The sequence below is a fragment of the Neopsephotus bourkii genome, unplaced genomic scaffold (assembly GCF_033783945.1).
Source record: "Neopsephotus bourkii isolate Nb327-2 ecotype Australia unplaced genomic scaffold, CSIRO-AGI_Nbou_v1 NB_1638, whole genome shotgun sequence".
Lineage (NCBI taxonomy): Eukaryota > Metazoa > Chordata > Aves > Psittaciformes > Psittacidae > Neopsephotus > Neopsephotus bourkii.
The window spans coordinates 6372311-6400253 of NW_026902113.1; the positions used below are offsets into that span (position 1 = coordinate 6372311).

Here is a 27943-nt window from a genome sequence, read left to right on the forward strand (position 1 = left end):
AAATTACTTTTCCAGTTAAGAGGATAACACTTTTTTTATATGCATTTAACTGACTGCACCTTCTTCATAAAGTCACTTGGAAAAAAGTAGGCAGCTGTCGTTCTAAGAGTTGGAAGTCAGAATTCCTGTTCAGTTGATATCCCTAATGATCCTAAACCTTTACTTCCATTTCTGAAGGCAACGTCTTAAGATACTAGAAGAGGATTTAATAGAACCAAACTGGAAAAACAGGGCTTTCTGTCATATGTCAAAAGCTATGAATGTGAAAGGTAAAGCTTTTGGATCTTACTTCCAACAACTTTGTGGTATGCAGTGTTAACTATTAATTTATATTTTATATGCTTTTTTAAGACAACCGATGCACTGCCAGATTTGATTAATGCATTGTTTATTTACTGCATTTCCAGCACTTAGGAAGAGCAATCGATACCTTTTTCTTTTGTTGTTACTGACAAAGCTACTGAAAAGTTTGGTTTAAAAAGAAGCCTCATTTTTCTGGAATTTTCTGCTTGAGTAGTTTTTTTCTGAAAGTTGCAAAATCCTGGGCAGTACATAAAACTTACGGATGCTTTACAAAAACACTTTTTTTTCCTCTACTATAGATACTGATTTTGAATGTGTGTTTTGAGTTTTTGCATTCCCTTTCATGCATTTATCATGTCCTGAATGTAGAAACAATGTAATATAGGTAATAATGCAGATAATACAGTAAATATTAAATGCAAGTAAGTTTTGGGGTTGTTTTTTGTTTGGGGGTGGTGTTGGTTTTTTTGTAATTCTAAGATAACTACCAGATCTCTTTATCTGGAATTACATTTCTAGCTTTAAAATTCTGTCATTACAAAAGTTGATGTACAAATTCCTGTTGACTTGATGGATACTCTCTAGAAGACTACTCTGGTTGTCCTTCCTGTTTGTCTTACTGATTAAGATGCCTTGCAGTTAACAACATTGATAGTCAAAGTGTTTCCTATGCTTGTTTTTACAGCCTTGCATGATTATGTGAAGGATGAAGACTCCATTTTTTTTGGTCTCTCTTCTGCAGAAGTAAGTTGATTTAAAGCTTTCTGTTTGGTAGTCACTGTAGTAGTCTGAAATAGTGATGTTACAGGAGCTTTTACATTTTTATTGAAAGTGATTAAAGCAAGATTAGGTCCCATGTGAGTTAAGAGCCTGCACTCCATAACCACCTGCTCCCCAGCAAGTCTTTGTTAGCACTAGTTGTTACGCAGTGTGGCTATGTAGAGCCCATCTGATGCCTGAGGTATGGTTTTAGGAAGGTTTATTTTTATAGTCCTCATTAATGCCTCACGTTGCCAGTTCCATTCCACCCTCTTGTTTGCACAAAATGTGGAAGAAAGTAACTGGCACATACGCAAGTTAAAGAAAACAAAATACTCTGTCAGCTCCTGAATAAAAGGACTTAAAAGATTTAAATAGAAAACAACAAAACAAAAACAAAAAAAGCTAGCTTCACTTTGCACAATATTCTGTAACTTACGAATGTATTTCGGAAAGGAAATCAGCATTCCTTTTACTAGAAATACTTTCCATTTACCACAAAGGTACACTGTTTTCTACAGAACTTCAGCATGGGAGCTGTTTTTTAAACCTCTTCTTGCTCAGTTCCACAGTACATACTTTGAAGCTTAATCTCACTGAAATGGGGTGGGGGGAGAGGTGAAAACAGGTTTATAGAATTATTTTTTTATTTTTGTTGATATTGTTAACTTGGACTTGGATTTAACCCTGCATTTGAACTTGTTTTACTCTTTTCCTCTGAATTTAGAACAAAAGTGATTTTAAACTTGGGCTGCACACTGGCAACTCACAAAGGCTAGCAAGGTAAACCTTTTTTTAACTCGGATGTGGTTTGTGTATTTAGATGCCACAATGGGGGAAGACTTGACCAAGCAAGCATTTCCAGCTGGTTTTCTTGCTCTGATTTCTTTTTAATAATACATTCTTTAAACTTCTTTAATGTCTCCTCAGTATGGATGTCTGGTACTGTGGGAACAGCTTGCTTGACTCTTGTGCAAATAACATTCATTGAAAGGCAGCAAGAAGCAGATTGGTTTGGCTTGAAAATGTTTGGAACTGTAAGTTTTAAGCACTGTAGTAACTTCCTGATGAAGGTTCAGAGGGAGAACTACTGAAATGCCAGACTGCGCCAGGAAGGACTGTTACCATTGAAGCACCTCCTTCCCTCCACCCCCCTGCTGCTTCCATAGCACCTTCTGCTTAGATAACCAGTTCACAGCTATAAAGATTAGATGCTAGCAATGTTCTGTGTATTATCATAATCTTAAGCTACAGTCACTTGCTTATTTATGTAGCCTGTGTGAACCTGAAGTCTTAAAGCGGTTGTCTTTCTCTCCACTGCCGTAGCTGTGGTGATTTATGTTGACACAAATGAGAATAGGCCCAGATAATTCTCAGATACGTTACATGAGGGAGATAGAGGAAATTTGTCTTCTGGGATTGGTGCATGTAATGTGCATCACAAACCTTGTCCAGAATGAAATGGAAACTCCAGTATCTGAAGAGGGCCTATAGAACCATAGAATAGTTAGGGTTGGAAAGGACCTTAAGGTCACCTAGTTCTACCCCCCCCCCCCCCATGGGCAGGGACACCTCACAGTAAACCATGTCACCCAGGGCTCTGTCCAGCCTGGCCTTGAACGCTGTCAGGGATGGAGCATTCACAGCTTCCCTGAGCAACACATTCCAGTGCCTCACCACCCTTACAGTAAAGAATGTCTTCCTTATATCCAATCTAAACTTCCCCTGTTTAAGTTTTAACCCATTACGCCTTGTATTATCACTACAGTTCCTAACAAAGAGTCCCTCCCCAGCATCCTTGTAGGGGGCCTGGAATGGGCTTTCCAAGGAAGTTGTGAATGCTCCATCCCTAATGGTGTTCATGGCCAGGTTGGACAGAGCCTTGGGTGGCATGGTTTAGTGTGAGGTGTCCTTGCCTATAGCAGGGGGTTTGGAACTAGATGATCTTAAGGTCCCTTCCAACCCTAACTATTCTATGATTTCATATATGGCTGTTAGGCTCTGCAGTAGTGTTCTCCAAGTCCTCTCAGAGTCCATTAGAAATAGCAAACCAAGCACAGGAAGAGCACCATGGTGCTTCTTCCATGTTATAAGGCTGGTTTACACAGGCTTTTTAAAGTGAAAGTTTTGATGCATGTTCACATCCATGCGTAATTTGCCAGAGTGGGTGTGGATGGCCATACAGCAGCATTTAAGAGACTTTGGTTATCAGTTGGTGTCTTTAGTGTAATTTACCATGTAGTCTAAGCATTTTAACAGCATATATATAAAATATATATTTATAATTAATATATAATTACAATTTTATATATATAATTATATATATATATATAAAAATATTGGGGCAACAAATGAAAAGTTAATCCTGGAACGTTAATAGTCACACATCTTATTCTCACTAAAGATAAAATGATGACCACCTAGCTAAGGTTTTGGTCAGCCTTGCTAAAATTGTTAAATGAAAAATGTTCCTAAATACAAATTTTAGGATGATGCTGGTAGAAAGGAAACTTCTTGAAAATGAGGTATTATCTCGCAGTATGTCATAGCGTGAATTTCTACTGTTTCAGGAATAGGCATATGTATGTATTTAATGACAGATTTTGAAATACTCAAGTTGTCTAAAGCATATGTGGGAAGATTGATATTTAGCTAAAATATGTAGATTTTTCCTTGAATTTTTTTTTTTGCAGGCACTTGAGTCACAGTATGGTCACAACACATCCAGTTTCTTCAAATGGTGGGCTGAGGAATAAACCAGCTGTAACTCCATCAGCAGACATGGTGTGTTAATGTGAAATTTCCTTATATTCTCACTTGTTATTTTTGTATATACATAGTTAACAATGCACTTTCAAAAACGAAAGCTTGCATCCTTAATAGCTAGGCACTATCATTCTCATATTCTCATAGAATTGATGTGCACCTATAGTGTGAAGTAACTTGGCAAAGTGAGTGCAGGTTACACCCAACCAGATCATAGCTGACAAGGGCTAGTATATTCAGCTGACTGTGCAACTTTGTGTTTTGAATTTTTCTTAAAAAATACCAGAAGCTTTGTAATATTTGGGTTTAGGGTTTTTTTATTTCTTTTGAATTTGAGGTGGCTGCAAGGCTCATGCAACACATTCTTAAAGTCATTCAGGGCAGCAGGGTTGTTGGACAAATGGATCTCTCTTGAAACATTCTATTAAAGTTTCTAACTTGATCTTTCTGAATGGGGTTTGTGCAAGGTTTAGGCCAGATGAATTAGTGTTGTGGTTATTTCAAAATTCCAGAACAAACTGAAGTGAATATATCCTATGCTAGTCCTGTTTGCTTCTATGGACATTGTGCTGCACAGTTACCTTGACAGAATTGTAGCTTTGCGGCTGTCTTGTCTTGGCTCCTTAAGTAATTTTACTGTAGTGCCCGTCAGAGTTTGAAAGTGGTTTTCTTAACATTTTTTTGAAAAGTCTATTTGAAATAAAGCTCTATCATGTTACCTTAAATTCAATATATTACTATTGACAGAGTATTAAAGGAAATATCATGAGGTTATCTTTGGAGCATCTTAAGTCTGAGGTTGTAAGTAGTATTTTGATGCTAGTCACCTCTTTTGACAAAATACTTTTTTTTTCTGAGAAAGTTATTGAGAATGATCTCATGTGAAAATCCACATTTATTGAGATCCTAGTCTAGCTGCTACTTGCTGTTTGGTTGGTTAGTTGGTTGTGGTGGGGTTTTTTCCCCCAAACTCCTTGGGGAGTGGTTGATGATTACTAGATCTTTGGCAATATTATTTCTTACATTACTGAGTATATCCATGGCTTTCAAGTTTTAGAATTATTTTTATTTCTGCATCATGGATCATAATGGGAACCACAGAGAGGGAGCAGTGTAACTCCATAATGTGTTTACCTGTTAGGTCTCCTTGCATCTGCTCAAAATAGAGTGGGAATAGTTGTCACAGGGAAGGTTCCTAATATGGTTAACATCCAAATTGGTGCAGGAAGAGAGTTTTCTTCCTCTTCTAGGAAGGAGACATAATTGGTCTGATACATGCAGATGCATTAATGGGAAAGCTGTTCTAACGATGGAAGTGATACGATATCTTTACTAAACTCCATAATGATGTATGTGACTAACAGGGCTCTCTCAAACTGTGGGCAGCACATCCTTTCACTTATACCAGTATCTGGTCAGATGCAGAACTGTTTCAGGTTTTTTAACTCTAAGCCTGGATTTCTCCCTAGTGTTGTGTTTGTTCTCTTTAACACTAGTGAGGAGCCCTTTACAAATTAGAGATGTTTGTATTTTAGTTACCTTGCCTTTTGGCAAGGTGATCTGGTTGCCTGATAGTGACAGACTTACACAGCACCATCCCTGACTCTTTGGTGCCTTCCCAGCTCATGATACCATTTTGCTTTTAGCAAAATAACCAGCACTGTTTAACACTAGCTTTAGTAGTGCCAGTGACAAAATACATTTCTGTATGTGCATTTGCTTTTGTGCCAATTCATGTGTAAGTATTTTATTGTCTTTTCTCACATCAGCGTAACACTGGGAGTTTATTATGTTTGGGTTTTTGTTGTTTTTCCCCAAATGATATTCCTGAATATTTTTTTTTCTAAGCTGCAGTTTTCCCGTTCTTGAATCTTGCATGTTTTCTTTGTTCTCTTTTAGTAACTTTATTTTGCTTTCCTTCATGTACTATCTTTTCCTTCCTTCATGTACTAGCTGGGTTTTTTTTGTGTATGCAGGTGTGCAAATAAATTGCATGTATTTAACAAACAAAAATTTAGAACCTTGTTTCAGAAATACTACAATGTAATGTGTTCAGTGTAATTCAGGTGAGCTCAGTATTTTCAACCTGTTTGTGGATATAGAGCTGCTCAGAGCCTTACAGAGATAATCAAGCACATCAAATGCCTCTTCGTCAAAATAGCGAGTGTGTCTAGCCCATCTCTAGCCCGTGTCTTCTAGTCATACAGGCAACTTCATATTCATTGGCAAATCTTTCCCCAGGACAGCAAAATTACGGAAGATATTGATGAAGCTTTGGGCATTGCTATTTGTAATCTCCACCACTTACATGATGCAAATGAGGTGGGTGAAATAAATTATTAATTATTAAATTATGTCCTTGACTGACGCTTTTTGTTGTGAGTAGTCATGCATTAATACACTATTTAAACATGCTTTTACTGCATTCATTTGGCATCTCTTCTGTCCTTCAACTGTTTGTGCTATTTCTGTGAATATACAGCTTTAAACTCCAGGCTGTAGTAGTCTGTAAAAGAAGTACATGAGCCTCTCCATAATTTAAAGTCAATAGGTTATTCCATGTATTTAGCAGAATCATATATATGTTGGTCATTAAGTACTAAGCTCTTGTTTCATTGAGTCAGGGTTAAATTCAGCACTAATTTTTGCTGTAGCAGCTGCGCTAACTTTTTAGTTTTCTCGTGCCTCTTCCTGGAGTTAAAGTGGAAAAGAAATTATATGGACCACAGAAGTAATAATGCTGACAGACACAGTATGCAAAATGTGTAAATCAAGTAATGTATTTTTATGCACAGTATAAAATACAGGAAGAATCCTAAAGTGCTGGATGATGCTGTTGAAAGTTTTTACTCAGTAACCTATAATACACCAATGACAATTATTTTATTTAAACTTAGCTCTTATTGAATGCACTGTGGAAAAGCTTGCAGTTCTGTCTTTGCCCTTTCTTTATGAGTATTCTAAGATACCGAGACACAGAAGTGTTTAATGATCCAAAAGCTTAAAGCAAATTCAGCCTAGTAAGTGTGGCATGACACGTATTTAAAGCCTGTGCTCCATTCCCTTTTTTGTTTTCTTGCAGTGGCCAGTCTGCCAGTAAAAGTTACGTTGAATACCTAATTCATACACTAACAGCATCTCATAAAAACCTACCACTTTGGCAGCTCTAATAAAATAACTCATGCATGCATGCAGCTGGGGTTTTCCAACAGCTTTTCAGCAAAGAGAATTGCCAAAGCAGTTCTGCATTACTGAGATTTTTTTTTTCCACAGTCTCTTCATTAAATGTAACTATAGTAACAAAACTGATGCTTACCAGGGGAAAAAACTTACTTTTATGCACACAATAAGTTTTAAAAACCCGGTAGAACTCTTAGCGTGCTGTGTATGGTTCTGCATTAGAATGTCAGGTAGTGAAAGTGAGGCAGAGGGTTCAAGATCTGTAGTTGTCTCATAGCTCTAAGGACTTTAGTTGACATGAGGCTCCAGACTGTGCAAACAGATGAGGAAAGCGATTAATGAGCTGTAACTGGTTTAAGTGACACTCCTAAGTGTCTTATGTGGTTTGGTGTCACTCTTTTCTGCTGAGAGTATTGATCACTTACTCTTTATTGTTTCTATTCTGAATTAAAAAAAAAAAAATAAATGCATGTTTATTCAATACTGAACAAAACAGATGCTGAAATATTTGGAACTGAAAGTGAAGCAGGATGGAGACAAAGTTGCAGAAACAGCAGATAGAAAATTTGATGAACTTGCTGCTTCTCTGCTCTCAAGGTAGTGTAGTAATCTGGTTTGTAGAATGGAGTGGTCAGTTACTTTTATCAAGAAGTTGTTTCTAGTTCAGATAAAAGAATTCTAAATAAAATTGTGTTCCTCGTAGGGGTATGTCATAACACCTGTCTAATTTTTGCGCAGTATTTTTGCCCTTCCATAATGGAATCTCAGAGCTGGTTTGCATGGCTAGAAAAAAAACTAGCTTATGCAGCCTCTGCTCTTTAAAAAACAAAAATAACTTTGTCTTGAGGATGTTGGTTTTCCAAAATGGCTCAGTTTTGGGCAGTTCTGCTCTGGTGGGGGATCAGCAAGAATAACTTCTTTTTAATTTTTTTTTTTAATTTCAGCAAATTTTGAAGCTGATAGAAGCCTAGTGACCCTTCATTTCTTCATTCCAAAAATGAAGATTTAAGGTGTCAAAGCTTATGATTACAGAAAAGTCTTTTGAGAGTTGGGTTTGGAATCTTAATAAGCTGAACTGTAAAAGCCAGCTGTTTTCAATTGGGTGTGTATGAAAGTATCAGGAGGCTTGGATAGAAGAGTGCTTAAATGTTGAATAAAACCAGAAACGTTTCTCCAGTTGGCTTTTCACTGTGAATTCTTAACTTCTGTGGCTCCTCTGAATATCAGATTTTCCATACTTTCCACGGTTTGAGAAAAATTGTATTTCTGTGCGAGATGTATCCACTTTGTATTGTGGTATAACTGGCAGTTGTGTGTTCAGGTGAAGTTTGTACAGCTGAGGGCGTATTAAATTCTGAAAAATCATGTTTTTAATACAGGAAAAAGAAATTATGTGCAGAATTAGTGAAGAGTGTCAACAACTACAGTGCTGGTATTGCAAAAGCTAAGGAAGTCATTGAAGAGAAGAAAAAGTGCTTGATTGGTGTTGTTAGGATTGCAAAGGAGTTGAAAGTTACACCTTCTGCAAGAGCCTATTGTGATCTTGCTCAGGTAGTTACATTCTTGCACTGAGAAAAAATATAATGAATATATTCAAGTTTGGATTGAACCGTTCTGTGATGTGTCTTACAACTTCGCTGACTTCAGTACTGTAGCAGTAGTATGTTTTTACCCCACCTCTACACACACACAGACACACACACACACTTTATGCTTAGTCTTAGTCACAAATCAGGGTCTGGTAACTGATGGGAAACAAAAGATATGGTCCCTGCCTTGAAGAGTTTGCTGTCTGAAAAGGCAAATGGAGTGGGAGGACAGGAAAACTGTGGCACAATACTGATCAGTGAAAGGGCACTTTTCTCATCCCTTTAGGAGTCTTTCGAGCCTTTCCTGTTCCAGGGCTCTCCAGCCTTCTCGCTGAACTACTCCAGAATTAATAGCCACACTCTCTTGATCGTCTTGATCCCAGGCCTTCTGTTCTTCACCCCCATAATACCTGCTGCCCATAGAAACCCACACTACCTCGTGTGCTGTATCAGACCAAAGATCTATCCTGTGAAGTCTCTTGTCTCTGATGAGAAAGGAAAAGGTGCTTAGAGGAAGAAGTGTTCAGTGAGTACAGGAAGCTGAAGGTTAAGGATTTTATAATTGTTAGGATATATCAGGTTTGTTACACTAAATAAACATTGCTTCATTCTATATAAGCTTGTGCAACACTTCCTTGAATGTCTTGCTAATGCTTGTGGTAATGTGCCTGTGTGTGTACATGTTTGCATTACATGTATGCAGTGGCAATGAGTTGCACATTTTAATATTTAAAATGAGGTGTATATGAATTAGCTTCATTATTTTTCTAAACTTGGTACCAGTTATTTCATTTGCAGCCTTTGTAGTTTTTGTGTTGGGAAAGATAATGAGAAACTGGTCTCACAATTTTTTGAAGCAGTATGATTTTTAGGCTGTTCTGTTTCCTGCATCTGGTCGTCACATTGCATATGAAGAAACATAGTGTTTCTCATCTGATGCAGAAAAGAAGTTTAATCCCTCCTTTTTTCTGCCATTTTTCCTCTGTCTTGCCCAGTTTGACTTTCGGGAGCTGGCACCCGCCACTGTCGTCTTCCTTAAGAGGACACCACTGCCTTCTTACTTAAAATCACCTTCTTAGCAGCTTTTCATACAAAAGGAAAATCTGACTTCTACTTACATGCTAACATTACAAAATTGCTAGCCATTAGGTCTTAGCAATGTAAGAAGACATAATTGAGACCTGGCTACTGGCTGTTAATGAGGAAACTCTTGGGTTTTTTTCTGTAAAATTAAAGATGTTATATTCTGGCTTTGTTATGTTGTTGATAATAGATGCCTGTATAATGTGCTTTTTATATAATAGAAGCTAAGACTGTACTTCTTAATTTCAGGTTATTTATAATTTAAAGCTGCCAGTTGAGGATGAGCTCTCAATAGTGAATAGGTTGAAGGAAAAATTATCTCCAAGGTAAATAACTGGAATAGGAGGTAAACTGGGAGGTAAATGGATGTACTGGATATCTCAGTTACAGAAACTGTTAGTGTAACAGTTAAGCTGCAGAAATCAAGCTGCTTCACTTACCTTTTATTGAAAAACTGCTAGTTCAGATGAACATATACTCATCACTAACAATATGGAGTAGCCCTCATCTGAGGCACTGGGGAAAAAGCACATGTAGTTTTCTCCTATGTAAACCTATATATGCATTTATAAAATTCTTAACGTATTTCTGCCACTTTTAAGCTTGCATGCCTTTCCCTTATAAGCAGAAATAAATTGGGGTAATAATGGCTTGATTTTTTTTTTTTTAATCTATTTCTCACCTTCAGAAAAAAACTTAAATGCTTCTTTTGGGACTACTTATGCTTCTGTTTTCACAAATTGCTTGTTATAACTGGACAGCAAAGCTGAGAATTTGATACTTAAAGTTCTGATAGCCTAAAAAGTCTGTTAGCTTCAAACAATACATTCATCAATGAAATAGCTGTTTATTAGCATAACAGTAAGTGGAACAATAGCATACATTTTGGACTTCAGTTAACTGTTTGTTGAGCTTAACTGAGTGTAGGTGTGAAAACTTGGTAAGTGAATGTTGGAGTACTCTGCATTTGAGCGAGAGAAAGCAAAAGGCAAGAGTGTTATAAATATGAATGTGAAGATAAATGAGCAACTAAATCTGTTGTTAATAGGAGAGAAAAAATGAAAATGGGGTAATTTATCTGTTATTTTACCTCTCCATTAATAGTGTGCTGAAAAATACCATACATCAAAAACTGTCAAGAGTGATTTAGGTATTCATTTCATCTTCTGTAATGTTTTTCTTTCGAGATTCTTCCTGAACACTGATAAGATTACATTTTTGTTACAAAATTTGGGCAGGATTGAATGGGGAACAGCAGGGCAGTAAGTATGTTTTTAATAATATATATACAGTAATTTTTCTGTTCTTGTGATGGTTAAATATGTATTGGAGACTAAAAAAAAATATCTGTATATGCTTATGGGTTTCTAAGAATGTAATGAAACAAGGCAAAACTTCAGTTGCTTTTCTCAGCATTCCACTTAACTCAGTGTTTCAGTTCTGACGAGTTTTACTTGTGTTTCACCCAATCACATTTCACTGTATCAGTTACCAAAATCTTGTTACATTGTATGCTTTTCAGCTTTGGCTGCAGTTAGGGTTGGAAAGGACCTTAAGATCATCAAGTTCCAACCCCCCTGCCATGGGCAGGGACACCTCACTAAACCATATCACCCAAGGCCTTGTCCAACCTGGCCTTGAACACTGCCAGGGATGGAGCATTCACAATCTCCCTGGGCAACCTATTCCAGTGCCTCACCACCCTCACAGGACAGAATTGTTTAGTTTGGAAAAGACCCTTAAGATTGTTGAGTCTGACCATAAACATAACACTGCCAAGTCCACCACTAAACCGTGTCCCTGAGTACTGTCTGCATGTTCATACTACATGTATTAGAGATGTTTATCATTTCAGCATATGAAAATTATTTCATGTCAGTGTAAATAGCTCTCTAAAACAAAATACTGAGATTTACAGTCTTTCCTCTTTGGAGTTTAAATACTGATTTTGTGAAATGCCAAAAAAAATTACTTAAGCTGTTGTTTAAAAATTACATTTATGAGTCCCTTTATTTTTTCCTGGAGTCTTTAAACTAAAGAAACTAGAACTTGAGAAACTAGAATGGAGTTGCAGTTAGGGCTGTTGTAGTTAGCACGGGTTATGTTAAAAAAGGCTTATTTGCATACTGTAATATTTGAAAGTCCTGTAGATCACAGTGAAGAGTAGCTGTACAAAAGCACCTAACATCCCTTTTGGTGTTAATGTGAACTGCCTGTCACATTAACATTTCTTGCAAATAGTTTGTATTTGTGGCTGTGTTCTCTGATCATTTAAGCAGGTGTATTGAGCTGTGGACAAGAATGTGTCATTTCTGTGCCAGTCCTTAGGTTTCAGAATCATATTATTTGTTTTGTTGTCTTGGTATTCAAATATTTAACACAGTTTATTTCAGCTAGCACTTATGAGGTGTTTTCTTAACATAGTGATGTGTTCTCAATAAAACTTCAGCTTTGACTTACATGCTTTTTAGTAAACAAAGTAGATTTTACTAATTTGTCTCCAAATAAATGTTTTCCCAAAACCAGTGAAGATAATGGACAACACACTCATATCCTTGATGACAAAGAAGAAATACAAGACTGTGATAGTCAGTCCTCTGTACAGAATATTTTTCCAGCATGTAATAGAAAAAGTAAAATAAAGGCTCTTGCAAATAAGCTCTGTGTTCACAAAGAAGTGGGAAATACTCAAGTAGAAGAAACACGTCCTATGATACGTGAGCAGAATATTCCTGTTCTACCCAAGACTCCATCCAGCCCTGATGTCATAATAGAAGAAATATTTGAAGATGACCTGGAAAGTAAGTTTTTAATACTGGATGCGTTCAATGTTCCATTCTTGAGCCTGATGTTATTTATGTGGTTTATATGATGTTGTGTGTTTGTAGTTATACTTGGCTTGTATGAATTCTTTAATGGTGCCTGTGTTTCACTTTATCGTCCTTTGACTTAGCCGAATTTCTTTTTTTCCTCTTTCAGCTTAGCTTAGTGAAAACTCTCTCACAAGTTTGCTCAAAGAGGGGTCATAAATTCCTGTGTTTGCCTGGATGATTCTCTTTGACTCTTAATTACTACAGTCCATCTCAGAGTTTCTGACATTGGCTGGAGAATTCTCTTCTGGCAGTTCTTTGGCTTCCTAAATCTTCTCCCAGGGTGGTGTTCTAATTGAACTGTCAGTAACTTAGCTTCTTCAGTTTGTCAGATACTACATGGACTGTATGAGTAAGAATGTAGCTAACAGTTCTAGGAAGTGATTCTTCTCTCTATTAGGCTGTTGGGAGTAGTGGATTACTGTGTACTTAATGTGGAGTACTGTGCCCAGTTTTGGACCCTGCAGTACTGAAAATCACTGTTATATTGGAGCGAGTCTAGCAGAGCCCACTAAGCTGATGCCCAGGAGGTGCTCAGGAATAGGGCTAAAGGCATTAGGAACAAATTGGAATATGGAAATGCCAATGAGATAATGGCATGGGGAGGAATAGATATGTCTCACAGTATAATTAAGATGCTTAACTTAAGAGCATTCTGCATTCACAACATACCTAGAAAATGTGTATCATTAGTAATGCTTGAGGAGAACGAGAGAGAGGGTAGGGGTGGTGAGAGTAATTGTGGTAACATACAGCTGTGATCAGAGTGAAGTAAATTTCAGAGCCTGGGCACAACTGTCTAAACCAGTTTATTTCAGAATCCCAGTGGGCTTCACAAACCTCTTACTGGAACAAAATCCTTCAGACTGCAGTATTGTATGAGTTTTGCACGTCTTGAATCTAAAACTTTTAATGGTGGTTCTGTAATTTGGGAATTAGCATGCAGGCTGGCCACTGCACACAGTCACTGTGTGTGTAATCTCTTCAGTCACATCAGATGGGAGAAATTTTGCTGTTCGAGTATCTTTACAATAGATGCAATGTCTCTTTACTGTATTTGCTGCATTACTACCTATGTATAAGTGCATTGTGCCTTTCTTCTAAAATAATAAACAGCATTTCCCACAGAATGTCATGCTGATGAACAGAGGAAGAAACTCTTTGAGAAAGAAATGCCTTTTCAACACAAAGCTGGTTAGTGGCTTTCCTGTCTGGTAAATGGTTTAGTTTAATGGGGACCCATCATCTAAGTAGTGAGAGCAAATACTGGAATTTGTTGAAGAGTTGGGGACATGCATTAGCATTCTAGTTGAGATCAAGAATGTGCTAGGAAGCAGATCTGACCATCCCTAGTTAGCCTGTATTTGCTCTCATGTAAGAGCAGAGTTTGAGTACATGATTCCATTACAGTTAAAACTAGTCTGGGAGGTGCTTGCAGTACAGATGTTATTCTTGGCACAAGCAGTTTTCTTCTGCAAAAGGACTCCCTGATCTGCTTTCCTTGTGATGTAAAGACAATACTATCTGATGGTTTACTATGAAACCACTTAGTTGGAAGATGCAGTACAGGAAGTACCAAGCAACTCGGCACTCGCAGTGCTTCTCAGTACCTGGCAGATATTTGACATAATGATAGCAGTGCCAGCTGTGAACAGTGGGACCCATTTCTTAGGTTAGTAGTTCATATACTGAATTTTGAACTGTTGTCTTGTTCTCCATCCGTGTTTGGTTTTCTGAATTATGAGTGAACCAGAGAAACTGAGGAAATAAGTTACTTCATTCAAAAATTCTGCAGGCACAGTTCATGTGGTGCTCCGAGCTTTGCTGATTGTTGAGTGTAAATAGTAATGAAAGTGGAAGAATAGAGGTTGCAGTATTGGGGAAGAAGAAACTGACCTAAGAAGTTGACATAGAAGAACAGCTGGGAAAAGATGTGCCGTAATCTAGGACATGAAATACTTGTAGTGAAGAAAAAAAGATAAAAGAAACTGCTTTTTATTATTATTTGTTGGTTGGGTTTTTTTTTTAACCTCAGGGTCATGTAAATATGCTTTTCCTGTGACAGTTTCTGATCCGATAACATGAGAATTCACTGGCTTCTCTTAGTGGGACTTGCTTGACAGTGTTAGGGAAGTTGAGCAGTTTAAGTCCATAACAGATTCTTCAGAAATAAGGTATTAGCTGAGAAATTCTCCCAGTGCCCGTACTGAAGTTAAATATGGTATGTGCTCACCCTGTATTAGATATCAAGAAACTTAACATGGAGAAACACCTCACAGCTGTCACAGTTCTGTGATAAGGTTGAGCTTTACAAGACATTTAAATTAGACTATTTCTCATGTATTTTAAGAGACTAAATGATCACAGAGTTACTTGATTGGTTTTATCAGTAATATACTAAAATACATGCTGTATGCAATATTGGATTTTTTTTTATTATGGGAAGCATAATTTGAAGTTTGATTTAATGAGTTTTTCATTCTGTCCTGGTAGTAGGGCTAGTTATCAGACATAATAAATATTTGATAAAATTTTCAAATCCTTTTCAGGCAGCTGTGGTTTGTTGGGGTATTTTTTTGTTTGTTTGCATTTAGTTTAAGGTACATGCTCAAACAGCTTAAAAGCTTTCAGTGATCCAGAACTTGCCTAGTTTCTGACGCTTTTTTTGGCTGGAGGTATCAGCCTCTGCTTTAGCTAGTGAAATGCCTGTCAGTACATGCTTTTCTGGGTCTACTTATGGTAGCTGAGTCATCACATCATTGGAGATGGTGACCAGGAGTGATACAGAAGAGTTAGCGTACTTGTAGGTGAAAGCTTTCAAGTCATTCAGACATTTTACTGAGATACCATATTTTCCACTGGAAATGCTGAAGAGTAATCTTACATCTGTTCTGGACACTGCATTTCCTGAACTTCCAAGCACAGCCGTGTGTACATGGTCAGAATGTTTCAGATGCCAGGTACTTTGTACCATCTTCTGCCCAAATTAGCTGTAGCTCAAGAGATGGGCACAGAGATGGCTAGCTCTAGAATGCTGCAGATCTGTCTGATGTGTCTTGATCAGTCATGAAGATGGCATTGGATCTAGATGATGCTATTCGCTCTTTGCAGGAGGTTTTGTGATATAGAATACTCATGTAGGAATTGAGTTGCTGGGCTTCTAAAACCATCTGACCTATTCAGCAGCTTGGGTGAGTAGAATGAGAAACCTGTATTTTAGATCCAAAATTAAGGGAGGTACCTGCAGGACAAAGGATTTGGATGCTTAGTAAGAAGTACTGAGTTTTTTATACAGGGTTGTCTCTTGTCTAGCCTTAGGTGTTCATGAGTTACACTGAATACAAAAGTGCCTGGCATACTTCTTCTTAAACATAAGTGTCTTAATCTCTCTAATTTGCTTTGTAGAAGCTTCTTATTTCTCTGTTGAATAGAGGGAATGTGAACTCTGAATTTCCTACTTAAATTCAGGCTACCACTTTGCAAGCAGTGGTAGCCTGCTTTCAGTGTTATTTTTATGCAGTGTAGCATAAGGGAGGTAGTTTAAAAACGCAGATTTAGCCAGAAAACAAGCATGTGATCTAGTTTGAAACTTGTGTGAGCAAACTTGTCAGATTTAAGAGATATTTGAGCTAATATTATCATGATTAATGCAACATAAACCTAATCTCATGTCTAATAATATCTGTTGGAATCACTTGGAGTGTTCAATTATTTGTTTTCTGCCTTACTCAGGTTTGACAGAACTAGTGTTCGTAACCCATGTTATAAATCCATGCCACTTCTATGTTCAGAGATACTCACAGAAGAGAGAAGCAGGGGTTTTGGGGAAGAAATTGAGAAACTACTGTGATAAGAGTTCATCTCTCTTGCCTTCAGATGTTTTGGAGCTAGGTAAAGTACCAATTTCTAAAGGGCTACATTAGAATTGTAAAATGGTTTGGATTGGAAGGGTTCCTAAACATTATCTAGTTCAAATCCCCTTGTCATGGGGGGATTCTTTCCTTACATCAGTAAATCAGCTTCCTCTCATGCAAGCAACATTCCCTTGAAGTTTGCTAACTGGATAGATAGAAAAAGTTCTCAAAGTAAAAATCAGAGACAGCAATATATTGCTAAATCATTAAAATTCTCTTCTAGCCCACATGTTGACTGTTACTTCTGGAAGGTGCTTAGAAACCTGATAGGAAGTATGTGATAGCTCTGAACTTCAGTGGGTTTTCACCATTACTAAGAGGTACACAAAGCTTCCCAGAAATTACTTCTTAATAAAAGGCAAACACCTCCTAGCTTTACAGATATTGTGTAAATGAATGTGGGGAGAAAACTTATGGTGGCTGTCAAGTTAATGTTTCTAACGTGTTTTGTGTGTTTGTTTTAGCAGTAGCCCATTTACTCCATCTGTGGAAGACGGGCAACAATAGAACATTATGCACAACTGTGATTACAGTTCCAGTATGACATCTTCAAATACTGAATTTTTTTTTGCTTCTGTATAGGTGCTAGAGCTTTTATTAAGAGTAAGGAAACTGGAATGTGGTGCCGTGGAACCATCACTGATTTAATTCCCCTAAAAAGTGAAAATGAGAAGGAGCCTTGTGGTCCAATAAGATGCAAAGTTTGTGATATTGCACTGCTAGAAGTATTCCTGCTTGATTTTGGGAGCTCTATAGTTCTGATTTTCTCAGGGTATGTTTACAGAGAAGGTTTCTTGTTTGCAGTTGTTGTCCTTGACTGATGTTAATCAGGAGAATCATTACTAAGAAGTCCTCAGTCAGCCTCACACAAGTAGATAATCAGATACCCAGATGACACTTAACATTTTGTGCATATATATTTCCCACAGGAATGTGGCAACATGTGTAAGTACACAACTGTACAAGCCTTCACATGTTAAAATATTTAACTTAGACTTGCATTGAAAAAGAGAACCAGAGTCTTCAATGTTAAAAAAAACAAAGGCATTTTGTTGAGACTCTAATTTTGTTTCAGTGACATGACATCATGCCAGTTACTGGAATAATGACCTCTGTTTTAAGTCTAGGGTTTGTTTTGGTGTGGGTTTTGGTGTTGGGCTTTGGTTTTTGCTTTTTTGGGTTGTTGGGTTTCTTTTACTTTAAAGCTAAGCACTGCTTCTACTCCCTTTGACAATAGGTATGTCCCTGCTGAAAGGCCTGAACCTGCTACTCTCCAAATTATTGAAACAGATGACATTAGTTTGTTTATAAGAAAGCCTGATGAGAATATTGAGGCAGAACTTGCAGCTGTTCCTCCATTAGCAGTACAGTGTTCATTGAAGGATGTTGTTCCCAAAAATGCAGTAAGTAAAAGGTGTTTGTACTATTTCAGAATATTTTTTTCCTTCTCCTGAGATTTATACTGAAGAACTCACATCCATAATGTACATAGATCTTGTTCCAGTATAAACAGAAGGAAATTCAAGAGTACAGGGTATATTTTATTTAAAAGAAGTTAAATAATCTCTTGTAAAAAAAGATGGGTTGCGTACTTTCATAGGAAAGGAAATGAGCTTATAGCAGTCTGTCTTTAAAAGCCTTTGGGTTTGCAAATGTATCAGGCTTAAATCTCATTGCTCTTACTCTAGGCATGTTCTCTTGTCAAATTTTAAAACAAATGAAAGAAGTGGTATTTCATGGCTGTCTGATAACTTTATGTAAGTAGTAACTTTTAAAAACCATCCAAACTGAAGAAATGGCTTCAGATTTTTTAAGGGGATCTTTTCAGGGATTGTCCTTTGTAACTTCTTTTTTTTGCCACTATTGAAAAGTTACTTGTTTTGTTTCAGTATAGCAACAAATAAAGTACTGTCAGCCTTTATTCACTTAGAAAAGTGACATATTTTGCAGCATTATTTTCTTCAGTATTGGGTCTCTTAGCCACATTCACATGGGAATTAATTATGTCCAAAGCAGCTGTGCATTCCTGACTGTGTAACTGCTGGTTGGTTTTGTGGCTTTTCTATACCAGCCTGATGTTGTCTGAAATAGCTTTAAATAGGAAGGATCAGAAACAATTTTTACAGGTGTAGGTAAAAATCCTTCCTTCTATGTGCTGTTACACGTAAAAAGCACAGATTTGCAGTATCAAGTGAGAAGTGCATTAACTTGATCCAAAAGAAATAAATTCAGACAGGCTTTCTCAAGGTAGATTAAATGTCAAGGAGGATATTGTGGAGAGGAGGAATGTGTTAATTGACCGAACTATGTTATACATTTGTAGAAAGACACAAAAAGATAACAATAGATTTTGAAACAAATTGGGAGAGCAGAAGTGTGACATTAAACAGCCTATGACAATTCTGTTTTATCTGTCAGAACAATCAGAGGGGATGAAATTTTGAAACTTTAAAAGAAATGTGGTGAAAACTGCACCCTTTTGATTTGACTCAGTTCTGTACAGATAAAAAACCTTACAAATCCATTATGCAAGAATAGTGTTTAGTGTTGTCCGGGCTATGGACTAGACAGTCTTAACTGTGTTCAGTATTTCATCTGCTCACATGTCTGTGGTCTCTTTCTTGTGTATTTTTATTTTTATTTCTCTTTGTAATTTTTTTCTTTTAACATTCTCTGATATCTTCAGTCACCTTTTATTTTTTCCTAACACAGAGTGAAGGCTGGGGAGAGGAAGCAAACAAAACATTTTTAGGAATGGTAAATAAGAAAACAGCTTTAATGACCATATTTAGAGAAGAGGATGGTGTTCTCATTGTGGATTTGAAAAAGCCTCCATTTAATAACATATGCAGTAACATGCCATTGTCTCTCAAGGATGCATTAGTTTTTTTAGATTTGGCAAGGTATGTGTTTTTTAGTTTATACTTTTATGCCATAAACTATAACAGCATATTACTTGTGAAATTTACCAGGCAAGATGGTTTTTATGTCTGATACATTAATGTATTAATCTTCAGCAATACTTGTTGATTTCCTTTTTTCACCTGCACTAGTAAGCGCTGTGGTATAATCTTGTGCACTAGTCAGGGTTTTATTTAGATAATAAACCCTATTTTAGAAAATGATAACATTTAAATTTATGCACAAGGTTGAATAACGGGGGGTAAAAGGAAAAGCCCTTATTGTCTACCATGGACATAAAAACATGTATCAGCCTTGTATATATTTAATTTGGATGGATGGCAGTGACAGATTAGTCACCACATCAGAACCGGCCATGTCATGTGATGCATGGAGCACAACAAATAGAATAGGAGGAATAGCATAGGGCGTAAGGACAGAGGAGAGCTGCTTTGAAAAGGATGGTGGAAGAGGCAGGAGGTGGAGAACATCATGAGTGTTTTGGTGTTTGTGTACAAAGGTACAGCATGCAAATCTGTAGGAAATTGTTTTGCTGCAAACAAAGAAAGGTTTTACTTTATATTTGAGGATAACTAGGTATGGTGGTGAAAACAGTGAGATGATTTTTTTACTGCATCTGTATTCCTCAGGTAATTGCTTTTTCTCATGAGTGAGGTAAAGGAAATCTAAAAAAAGTGTTTTGCTAGTGGATTCTAGTATTTTACTTAACAGCATTCTTCTAAGTTTGGTGTGAGGGAAGAAGCATTACAAAGAATTGGCTGCACCAGCTGTGAGAAGGAAAGTTGAAGCTATTCATACAAACATGAATCAAGCTATTTTTATAAGACCATTTTGTGGGGGGGATGTTATGGGAAACTTGACATTTGAATGTGAAAAGGTTCCTTCTTGGCTAATTTTGACATGTATTCAGAATTTAATTTTTTTTAACCTTAGGTATAGATCTCAGCTTCCCAATCAGTTAGAAAATAATGCCATCTTGAGGTACAGGCCACCAGAGCTTCCACAAGAAAGCGAAGGCGTCTGTGTCATAGTTTGTCACATTAATAGTCCCAGTGATTTCTATCTGCAGTTGGTAAGTTTAGAAACAGGGTCTATTTAAATAAAATTCTGGCCGAATATTTTAATGCTGAGTTACTTGTATCCCACATTAAATAAGCAACAATTTCCATTAACTTCTGTCACTTGTTACTAGTTTTTGGATTTGTAGAATTAATAGATCCGATTAATTCCTACAGTCATAATTAATCTTAAATTATTTGCATGAATTCTTAAAATTCCAGGAAGTTAACATTTGTCTCACATTACACAGTTAATTAATTTCTCTATGGGTATGTAGTGTTCTACTGTTCATGTTCACAGTGGTGATTGAATAGGGCAATATTCAATGTTTCTTAGGCTTTCTAATTTATATATTCATAACCACTGTTTAATCTGGGGGAAAGACTAGAAAGTACACTACTAGAAAAAGTGTCCCCTAAAAGACCAGATACCCTTAAGCAAAAAAAAAACCCAAACAACATCTGGTGTCTGTGTATGTTTTGTTTTTCTTATTTTAGAGAGAGAGTCCAGACTTTTTAGCCCTTTCAAAGAAAATTCAGGAGGTATATAAATGTGACTATGGGAAAAACATGCAAATTGTCCACCCAGTTGAAGGACAAGCCTGTGTTGCAAAACAGGAAGATGGGAATTGGTACAGAGCACAGATTATTGGTGAAGTACTGATTCTTTTATTCTAATGCTAGGTGGCAAAATCAAATGTGGTACTAGATCAGAGTCACACACTGGATATGAATAGTGGCAAACAGCTGTTGTTTTTACTAGGCATTCATAGACTACCAGGTAAATGCATAAAGCCAGTAGTAGTAATTCATGTTATATTCTTTTATTATTAATGCAGTGGTTTATACATATTTTTTTTCAAATGAGAAGCAATATACTTAATTTTCTATGTATTATTGAAATTCTTTATATAATAATGTTTCATCCAATTTGAAGTGTAGTTTTATTATAGTCAACCTCTGTTGTAGCTAATGCAGGTTAATAATTCTCCATAGTAATTTCGAACAGGAGGGGGAATGTACCTGTGCTGACCTCTCTGTTGCCTGCATGGGCAGTGTAGCATGCCTATATCCTTCCATGTCTACTTGGCCTGTGTTTAGTGTGCCAGTGTCTTATACAGTCATTAGAAGGGGGTGTCAAAGTGCCAGCTGTTATTTCAGGAACCCAAAAGAGCTGGCTCTTAAAGGATATAGTTTTTGAATTGGGTTATAGAACATCTGAAAATGTGATATTTTAGGATTGTATGGTGTAAATGTGGATTTTTGCTCTGAAATTCTGGTGCTTTAATCTGCATCAGGTACTCCATTTTTTGGTTTAGTAACTTGGGTTGTTTTCCTTGAAGGGCTGCCAAGTCATCAAGAAGTTACGGTGAAGTATGTTGACTACGGCAATGTTGCTAACTTAACTCGTAAAGACATACGTAGAGTAAAAAAGGAGTTTCTGAGCTTTCCAGAAAAGGTAAATTAGTGCTTGCACAGATTAAATACTTGGAATTAATAGAATCTCAATGCATGAAAGGGGAAGGAGAGGATTGTTAACATTCTGAAGTAAATAAAAGGTTAAGCAAGTCCCTTTTCATATGGGTTTATGATGTGACTGATCTAACATGGTTTGGGTGCACATTATGTAATTCAGTTTTAAATGAAATCTAATGTTAGCTTGTGGTGGGGAGGTATATATATACATTGTGTGTGCTTAATTCAGATACCTTCTTTTACTCCAAAAGCCAAAGTAATTTTTACATTCTTTCAAATAGTAATCTAATGATGGTCTTAAAAAAAAAAAAAAAAGGAAAAACAAGCAGAAAATGTTCTTGTTTGGTTTATGGCACTTACAGCTTGGTGTTTTCCTAACTTTAGGTATGGTAGGAGTTTTCCTCTTTTGACAAGGAGAAAAATAAATCAGTTGGGAAGGCAGTTGCAAAGTATTCTGTCAAACAAAAAAAAGCACTTTAGTAGGAAGCAGTTCTTTTTCTTCAGCTGTTTATTTGTTGGTTCTGGTTACCAATCATAATTATACTAAACTTTGAAGCTTCCTATGTTTTATAGAGGGTATTTAACCAGTTGTAGGCAACAGACATAGTGATGGTTGTATCTAAAGTGGCTAGTATCTACTGAAAATAGGATTCAGTTGTTTATATTTTGAGTAATAACTGGAGAAAGTTTCAGCCAAAATAACTGAGCTCTTTTTGACAGCAGGGAAGAGGGAACATTCTGAAAATGGCAAAATGTTCTTCTTTTTGCAGTCTTAATGCTTCAGATCAGAGCAGCTAATGGATTGAATAAGGGTGTTGGGATTTTTGCCGTGTTAATCCTGTTATTCCAAATGATTGCTTGTTATTAACCAAATATAAGTCCTCAGAAAATTCTGCTAAGAGTTTGTCAGCTTTTGAGCGCATGCTACTAGGTCTCTTCACTTTGAATTTAAAGGAGAAGGGACTAAAGAGCTTTGCCTTAAATCTAAGTTGTTTGTTTAGAAGGCTTGAATTAGGCAGTTACAAGAGAAGTTGGACTTTCTTCAGCACATTAACACAGTTTGCAGGCATTTTAATGGACTTTGAAGGTGCAGAAATCTTGGCCAAGCCTGGCATAAGCAATGCTTAATGTAGTGTTGTTTTTGTCATTCACAGCTCTTCCTTTTAATGGTTATTTAACCTGTCAGTCTTTATTTTCGTATCTGACTGCCTGTGACCTAAGAATAACTGCACAAAACATTCATATTTCTATTGTCTTTATTTTCTCCTTTTTTTCCCCTCATCTGTTACTCTCCTTCAGCACAATAAACAAGAAGGAAGAAACAATGACATTCACAGTTAATTTAAAATAAAGTCATAGTGTAGCTAGCATAGTTATCAATAAAAATGCTAAACAAAAATTCTAATCAAAGTACTTCATCTTGTCTGGCTTCCTTTGTGTCTCTTTTGCTTTTTTATGTCTCCTAATTAACACCTCTCAAAAATCTGGCAGGAATTTTCTGATAACACGAACTATGGTGTCTCTGTGTTTAGTGGTTCAGACTTCTACAATGGTTTAATGCTGTTGATATTAGATGCTCCAGTCAAGATTATTGCATCATAACCAAAGCAGGATGAAGGCTTTCTTTATCACTCTCTGTAGTAATTTGTGCTGATCTCTGCACCAATTCTACACCTAACCATAAAGGGAGGCAAGGAGAAGTAAGGCCTTTCTATTTCAGCAAGAATGCATCTGAATTTGAGGTTCATGCTCAGGTGATTGGGGTTGTCATCTAAAAGTGAGCATTGGTAATGTAGAATCGTGTCACGCTGTTGTCTTGTCCTGCATGAGTGCAAAGCAAAGGTTGTGATTTGCCTGTAGTGAGATGGTCTTGATAAGTGATAGTAGATATGTAATTTGAGTTATTCTGTAGGCAATCAGATGCAGGCTGGCTTACATTGAGCCTTATAAAGGGGCAAATGAGTGGAGCAGAGAAGCCAAGGAAAGATTTGAAGAAGTGATTGAAGATAAACTTACAGTGTGTTCAGTTGTTGGTAAGTTATCAAGTGTGTATTAATTTATTATTAAAATGGCTCAAATGTAGAAACATGGACTTTTAAATAGTATTCACTTGTAAGTATGAACATAAGCATTTCAACAGGTAGCCTGGAGTGAAAATATCTTAAGCATGAACTAATTGGAAGAGGCATAACAGATAAAACTGACAAAAGCTCTGTTTATGTCATCCCTTACAGTCCACACCAGCATTAAGTGATAAAAGTATCTTGTTTATCAAGATGGGCTTGTTTCCAAAAGCACTAGCTATCCTTGACTCTTCTTAAATATTGGTAGCTGGGAGTGTGATCACTGCTGCTCTAAAACATGGCGAGGGAGGGATTTCAGATGACACAGACATGCCTTAGGATTTTTCTCAATACAAAACCATTTATTGTTAATATGCGGCTAGATATTTTTCAGTGCCTTTGGGATGGTGGTTTGGAAGCCGTATTATTGGTGTACTTTAAATTAATCTTACAGATACAGGGCAAGCTAAGCCAGTATATATTGTTGATGCTCAGAAACAATTCTTTTATAAATCAAATGTAATCTTAAAAATTTTGTATTTTAGTACTGTTTGCCGTGCTTTCAAAACCGTAGTCTTTTTATTGTCATTGATCAGCACTAATTATATTATTCATTCACAGAAATTTTAGATAACATCTTATCTGTTGAACTTTTTTACTCTGCTGTTCATGGAAGAAGATTTAGTATTAACTGCCAGCTAGTTAAAGAAGACCTAGCATCCAACGTACCTGGGTAAATACAGTGTGCATGACTGAAAATATTTTGAAATACTGAATTTGTGTAACAAAATTACTCGCTTTAGTATGTCACCCCAGTGGCTGGAATTTAGCACATACATTACAAATCACATTCATCAACTGACATATGTTACAGAGCATAACTTTGCAGTTTGGCATAGTTGAATTCTCAAGCTAAATCTTGCCAAACATAATCTATTGTAATTGACTAAAAAACTGGAGATTAAATGTTTGAATTATATTTGCTGTGTACTTAAGTGCTAGGTCTTCCTGAACTGCTTATCATTAAGGTTCCTATTCCCTTGTAGTAAAACAAGAAATAGCACTTTTGTGTGTTTAACTTGCACCTGAGGTAAGTCATCTCTTTGGAAGGTCTGCTACTAGAAAACAGATATTCTCTATAACCAGCTATGACAGCAACAGACAGAATTGTTGGGAAGCCTGCTTGGGGGAGATGAGACCGATAAGCAAATAGCATTGCTGCATTTAATTTGTTGGCTTTTTAAAAAGATAACTCATGGGTTGTATTCAGGAAAATCAGTAATTTTTCTTTCATTCATTATTTTTGAATACTAAGCAAAATTAAAAAATTGTTAAATAGAAATGGTTTATTCCAGAAGGGAATCCCTGAATTTGCTTTTTTCAGGGGGAGGCAAATAAGTGCATTTTCATTTCTTAGCCAGAAATACTACTAAATCCTAGTAACAGTTTTCTTTTACTGGTTTTAATTTTAACTAAGATTTTTGTAAAGTTAAGCAGCTTTATTTAAACTGAAATGCTAAATTGTTTTGTTACTGTCACTAGGGTATTTTGTTGTGTTGCAACTATACTTAGATGTCTGCTTGTGGTCTTCAAACAAGTGCAAACTTAAGTAACAAAAGAAACTAGTACAAGACAATAAAAGCAGGAGGGCACAATGCTCCATTGAAGCTGACTTGCTGACAAGCAGATGTCAGTAACCTTGCTCTTGCATTGGCATAGGAAATAGTCCATACAGAATTCCAGGAAGAAACCTTGGAGTCTGAAGTTCATTCTAAATTAATTAGTTTTTTCTGATGTATCTGCAATGGTAATGCTATACTGGACTTACTAGAGGGGTGTGGTAGTAAGACATGTAATGTGTTTCACTTGGAAGAGCTCTTTCTGGCTGATCACCTCTGTCCTTTTCATAGTTCAGACTAGTTGTTGGCGAGGTACGTGCTTTGACAAACTATGGTGTTCATTTCTTTCCTGGTTCTACAAGTTAGCTGTTTTAACCAGCATTTCCCAAATACCTGCGTCAGGAAGGTTCACATAAATAATTTTGTAGCAGTATGTAGTGGATGATTCAATACTTCCTCACTGTGGAATTTTCTCTTTGGCAGAGTTGTTTGTTTCCTTCATGAAAGGAAAAGACAAGATCTCCGAAAACTGGGAAGAGTTTCTTCCAGAGGCCCAGAAATGGCCTGCAGTTAAACTGAGGCTTGCTGTTTCCTTTAGTTGTTGATTTTTACAAGAAACCACTTCTGCATAAACAGGTGCTTTTGCAAGCTGCAGTCTCTTGCATCTCTAGTTGTCATAATTCACAGAGACTTGTACTAAGCTGGGCTGTGGCACAAAATATGTACCAGCCAGCTCTTGATTGCTGCTGGGATTTATTCTGTCCAGTTCACACAATTTAACACGTTTTCGTCAAGATAATACCACAACTATGCTGTATTCAGTACTCCACTTAGCTATTAGACCAGTTGCATTGCATTTATTTTCTCAGGGAATGCTAGAGAGGTTAATCATAAAATCATAAAATGGTTTGGGTTGGAAAGGACCTTAAGATCATCTAGTTCCTACCTCCTATGGGCAGGGACACCTTCTGGTAGACCAGGTAGTTCAAGGCTCTCTCCAGCCTGGCCTTGGAAACACTTCAGAGTTGGAGCATTTGCAAATGTTCCAGTTGCTCACCACCCTCACAGTAAAGAACTTCTTCCTTATATCTAACCTGAACTTCTCCTGTTAAGTTTAAACCCATTACCCCGTGTCCTATCACTGCAGTCCTAATGAAGAGTCTCTCCCCAGCATCCCTATAGGTCTCCCCTTCAGGTACTGGAAGGCTGCTATGAGGTCTCCCCGCAGCCTTGCCTTCTCCAGGCTGAACAGCACCAACTTTCTTAGCCTGTCTTCATATGGGAAGTGCCCCTGATCATCCTTGTGGCCCTCCTCTGGACTTGTTCCAACAGTTCCGTTTCACTAAAGTTAATATCCTTTATTTCTGAAAGGAATATTTACACATCACAGAAGTTGAATGTTGCAGCTTTTACTCAGAGGCAAAACTGCTTTCCAGAAGCATTATATTAGTAATTATTTTAATCCAGGCACAAATGTTAATGTTCAGCAGCCCATATGTGTCAGGCTTGCTTTTCTGCTGACAGGCCATATTGCATAGTGCTTTCATCTGATAGTAGAATCCGTACGGATACCTTCTGAAGAATAAAAATGTTACTACCATGAATGTTTAAGAAATAGCATTTAGAACTGATTTTGTCTTTTGCTGGGGGGAGGGGGTCTGCTTTTTTGAGTTACTCTTCATTCAGCCCTCTTAATGTTGAATGATTCCTGTCATGTTGAAGTGGGATTATTGAGCTCTTTTTTCACTTTAAAATGTGTTTAAACTTTCCATTCTTAAGTATTTTATGTTTTTTACAGGCATGTTGAAAGTACTGCTGTAGGGCCTAATAAAATATGGAATGTTCCTATAGAAGAAATTCCTAAAACCTTAGAAGCTTTAAATCCTATAGACATGGAATCCGTGGATGAAGCAAATCTCAGATTACTTTGTAATAAACAGCTACAAGTGAGAATTAGTCATGTTGTGTCTCCTAGTAAAATTTTTGTACAATGGCTGTCATCACAACGTATCCTGAAAAGGTACTAAAATTCAAAGAACTTTTCTCAAGGCATTTGAATTATAAACTGGTGAAGTATATCTAGAACAAACTCTGATTAGGGTTGCATTTGGTACTGGGTACTCTTAAATGCTGTTGACTCTATATGGGTTCACTGAGTAAAGTATAGGAACAAAAGACAAATGGGCACTATGTTGTGGTTTATTAACTATTTGTGATTTCAAATTAAGTACATTATCTGACTCCTATTTCAAATCAGCTTAAATGTAGTAAGTATTGGGGTCTGATAAATGTAGCACTATCCAAAATAATTAAGTCTCCCTGCTTTCTTTTCTCCTCCCCA

The 27943-nt window shown here is 36.8% G+C and overlaps 1 protein-coding gene across 1 annotated transcript in view; it reads left to right on the forward strand.

The window, feature by feature from the left end:
* Positions 1 to 1001: 1001 nt before the first annotated feature.
* Positions 1002 to 27943, forward strand: part of RNF17 (ring finger protein 17) — a 46325-nt gene continuing 19383 nt past the window's right edge. Inside the window, exons 1-20 of the mRNA XM_061374323.1 lie at positions 1002 to 1047; positions 1790 to 1845; positions 3756 to 3846; positions 6070 to 6150; positions 7505 to 7605; positions 8388 to 8559; positions 9930 to 10006; positions 10868 to 10942; positions 12207 to 12481; positions 13667 to 13744; positions 16283 to 16441; positions 17047 to 17236; positions 17702 to 17867; positions 19177 to 19367; positions 20320 to 20458; positions 20943 to 21096; positions 21788 to 21903; positions 23833 to 23965; positions 24614 to 24716; positions 27401 to 27622. Of these exons, the coding sequence (XP_061230307.1) occupies positions 3772 to 3846; positions 6070 to 6150; positions 7505 to 7605; positions 8388 to 8559; positions 9930 to 10006; positions 10868 to 10942; positions 12207 to 12481; positions 13667 to 13744; positions 16283 to 16441; positions 17047 to 17236; positions 17702 to 17867; positions 19177 to 19367; positions 20320 to 20458; positions 20943 to 21096; positions 21788 to 21903; positions 23833 to 23965; positions 24614 to 24716; positions 27401 to 27622 (2507 nt within the window). The 5' untranslated portion in view covers positions 1002 to 1047; positions 1790 to 1845; positions 3756 to 3771. The remainder of the gene's footprint in view (positions 1048 to 1789; positions 1846 to 3755; positions 3847 to 6069; positions 6151 to 7504; positions 7606 to 8387; positions 8560 to 9929; positions 10007 to 10867; positions 10943 to 12206; positions 12482 to 13666; positions 13745 to 16282; positions 16442 to 17046; positions 17237 to 17701; positions 17868 to 19176; positions 19368 to 20319; positions 20459 to 20942; positions 21097 to 21787; positions 21904 to 23832; positions 23966 to 24613; positions 24717 to 27400; positions 27623 to 27943) is intronic.